This window comes from Metopolophium dirhodum, chromosome 1, assembly GCF_019925205.1.
Source record: "Metopolophium dirhodum isolate CAU chromosome 1, ASM1992520v1, whole genome shotgun sequence".
NCBI classification, from domain to species: domain Eukaryota; kingdom Metazoa; phylum Arthropoda; class Insecta; order Hemiptera; family Aphididae; genus Metopolophium; species Metopolophium dirhodum.
This window is the reverse complement of record NC_083560.1, coordinates 145614176-145617880: the sequence shown is the minus strand read 5'-3', so window position 1 is coordinate 145617880 and position 3705 is coordinate 145614176. Positions and strand designations below refer to the sequence as shown.

Here is a 3705-nt window from a genome sequence, read left to right as displayed (position 1 = left end):
ATAAGTTATAATTATTTAAGTTTTGTATAATATTGTGAAAAATATACTTACCAGCGCTTTTTTGCGATTTTTGAATTTCCACAACTGTTATAAGCATCATTACATTCTTATTTATGGTTCGAACATTTGCGTTATTTAGCATAAAACAACCACAGAAATAAAGAATCATGATAGAAATAACTAAATTATTATTTGCATAGGAATATAATTTGTACGTATAACGTGAAGCTTATGACGTATTATTAAAAATGTAAATTATTTTTGTAGACTGTATCCTTAGTGTATTACTTTTATAAGTCATCAGCTGATACTCTGATTGCCAACGTGCAACGCTTAATAAGTTAGTGACGGCAACTGTTACAAACTGTTCTCAAAAAATAACAGTTAAAATCATAAATATTAATGGTGAAAATAACAGTTACTTACAACTGTTGTAGACTTATTAGTTATTAGTGTTATTAGAAAAGAACAAATAGAACAATTAAAAAATATCAATAACATGACCAGTAACGGCTAACAACAACGCAACACTATAATTGATAACAGGGTAACAGAGAATAACGCCAGTAACCAGGTCCGTTAACAGTTTATAACCAACGAACCAGTCGCTAATCAGTAAGACCAAATTATCAGAATAACCGTAACAGCTTGTTATTATTACTAGTGTAGTACCTGTTATCAATCAATGTCCCTGATATTTTTTATCATCACTAAATAAGTGCAAGTGTACAAATACACAACAAGCGCCTCGTATAATTCAGTTTTTAATTGGGTATATTGGATCAACGACTGAATGAAAATAAAAAATTTAAACGCTACAATCCTTAAAAATAATATTCTTAAAAAATGGCAATTTTGAATATGTTATAAAAGTATTTAATTTAATTTAAATTTTTTTATTTTCAATACTAAAAAATAAACAAAAGAAAAAATAAATTATACATGTAGCGCTAGGGTCTATAAATGATAAATAAAAAAAAAAATAAAAAAAAATTGATCAGAAAAAAAGTTATTCCAAAAGTCAGTTCTATCGGTTACACCCTGTATACTACTATCACCTATTATAGTACTTCCCTAATGTTAAATGAGTAACTAATTAATCAACAAACTAATTTTCATTTTTGTCAATAAATATTAATCCCTTGCATAAATATTATGTAAAACAAATTACAATTATTGCTGTTGAGCAATTTAGTATTCTTAAAATATATAGGTGGTGCACGTGCTCCTGTCCTCCATAGCACGAGCCGCCACTGCCATAATTACAATATACAATATGTAAAGGAAGAACTGACAAAAAAAAGAAAAAAGAAGATGTTTTGGGGATAAAGATGAGGTAAGTTGAACATAATTTAAAAATTCAACTTCATCTTAAAACTGAAATATGTTTTGATGCTCTAACAATTTATTGGTTTCACAGTAACATTAAATACATCTTTAATATTACCTATAATTTTTTTGAATCAGGTTGAACTATGATAATTGAATTTAAAAATATTTTAAAGTACCTTAAATGTATGATGTATTTATCCTGCTATGCTCCTGCCATCATTTAAATATCCTGCATTTCCGCCATTCTTTATAATTTTTTATTAATGTTAGAGAGAGAAAACTTTTCATCTAATAATATTAGTTAAATATAATTATAAAACTAATAAAGACACTTTTCAAAAATGTAAACTTTAAAACCAAATACTATAGATCTGAATGATTCTACCACAGGCATAGTGTTCAAAGAAAATGAGGATACTGAAGTTGTAACAACAAATGGTTTGTACCTATGTAACAAATATATTTGAATAATATTTTACATTTAGTATGTAAAATTACATATATTTGTCTTCATTTTCCAGATGATAATCCTATTGTCATTACATTAAGAGAAGATTCTATAGATAGAGGTAATTGTTTTCAATTTTGACATTTTGGAGGTATTAGGTTATTACATTTGATAACTTAGGTAGTTAATTTGTAGTCATCACTAATCACTGAAATTGAGTACCCGTGTTAATATTAACAATTTATATTGCCTTGCCTATTATCTATAACAGGGGTTTTCAACCTGTGCGTCGCGGCTCCCAGGGGCGTCGCCGGTTATTATCAAGGGAGCCGCGTTCGCAATAGAAACTAAAAATAGAATTAACAATTACTGAACAAGAACAACTGATAGACTTGTACTCAGATTCAGTATCAAAATCCAAATTTGTATCATTATCTTTACCAGAATTTTGGATAGCTATGAAGAAGCAATATCCGATCGTAGCCAATAAGGCTATCAGGACTTTAATTCCATTTGCTTCTTCATACTTATGTGAAACGGGTTTTTCGGCCTTAGCAGCTATCAAAAGTAAATACAGAGGAAAACTAAATACCGAAAAGGAAATGAGAATCGCACTATCAAAATTTACCCCACGATTTGATGATTTAATGCAACAAAAACAAGCACAGCCGTCCCATTAAAAATTAAAATTATTATTAATGTATTAATTTTTTAATTGTATGTAAAAAATAAATCTCAAAAAAATGTTTCCTATTATTAATACCTAATTACATGTTTATCATTAAATAAAGTTAGATTAAAATTATTATAAGTAATGTAAATTTGTTTATTTTAAATGTTCGTATGGGAGCCGTATATTTTATTTCAAAATCAAAAGGAGCCGTGGACCCAAAAAGGTTGACAACCACTGATCTATAACACAGTAAAGAAAAATCATTTAATAAAAGACAGATTTTAATTATAAAATGTAATAATTCATAATCTGTTTTTTTAAATAAAATGTTTGTTTAAATTAATTTATATAATATAATGCATTGACTATATACAAAAAATGAATTGTAATTAAAGTTGAATTATTTTTATAACATATTAATGACTCTTGTTTATTATATAATAATACTATACCAAAATATTAATGTACTTATGTATCTATGATTTTGTTTAGTAAAATCTGATACTGGAATGGCTTCAAAATATGTTTAAGGCAATAAAACGGATCATTTTTTAAAAGAATGTGAACTAAGAGTCAAGCGCCAAAAAAAGCCTTAGATCATGAACAAAAAATGAATGAATTACAGGTAAATATAATATACAGTTTGCAAGAAGTGAATATAATTAAAATACAGATGCAGATGGTAAGTCTCAAATGATATGAATATTGAATAATGCATTAGTAACAAATTGGTGTAATAAGTATCTATTCAAATATGAAATTGTAGCCAACTATTTTTCAATTGTACTTAATTTTTTTTTGGATTTTAAAGATTACAAACACATTGATAGTTCAACATTTTTAAATATATTTTCAATACTTTATCCACATTACTAATCCGTATTATGTCCTTTCTTATTATTATTAATTGTTCCTTTTTCTGAATCATATATCGCGCTAAACCTTCTCCTTAAATTAATTCCTTAAAATATTATGTTAGAACTAGACGTAAGTAGCTTTTATATTTTAATAATATTATTGTGTGCTTCCAAAAAAATATTTTTGCGCATTCACGATTTTCTGCATACTTGTACATATTTATTTTACATTTTTGTTTAAATGCTTTTTCTTATTTAAATAATTGTCTTTTTTTTAAAGAATGGCGTTTAATAATATTTATACATTTTTATAATAATAGTTATAATATTAAAATAATCAGTTTTAAAAATACATGCATGTAAATGATATTCTTGTGAATTAAATTCACAGGCCT

General features: G+C 26.2%; 1 protein-coding gene across 1 annotated transcript; it reads left to right on the top strand.

The window, feature by feature from the left end:
• Positions 1-499: 499 nt before the first annotated feature.
• On the top strand, positions 500-2460 carry LOC132933164 (zinc finger BED domain-containing protein 5-like). Its single transcript, XM_060999482.1, has 4 exons — positions 500-506; positions 1702-1770; positions 1854-1901; positions 2159-2460. Exons 1-4 carry the CDS (start codon positions 500-502, stop codon positions 2458-2460), a joined length of 426 nt encoding a protein of 141 aa, XP_060855465.1.
• The last annotated feature ends 1245 nt before the right edge of the window (positions 2461-3705 follow it).

What these genes read in the sequence shown, in the direction of transcription:
- LOC132933164 (XM_060999482.1), top strand. An exon ending in TGAAGTTGTAACAACAAATG is followed by an intron (nt 1,771 to 1,853) that starts GTTTGTACCTAT and finishes TTCATTTTCCAG; the next exon opens with ATGATAATCCTATTGTCATT. An exon ending in AGAAGATTCTATAGATAGAG is followed by an intron (nt 1,902 to 2,158) that starts GTAATTGTTTTC and finishes TTACTGAACAAG; the next exon opens with AACAACTGATAGACTTGTAC.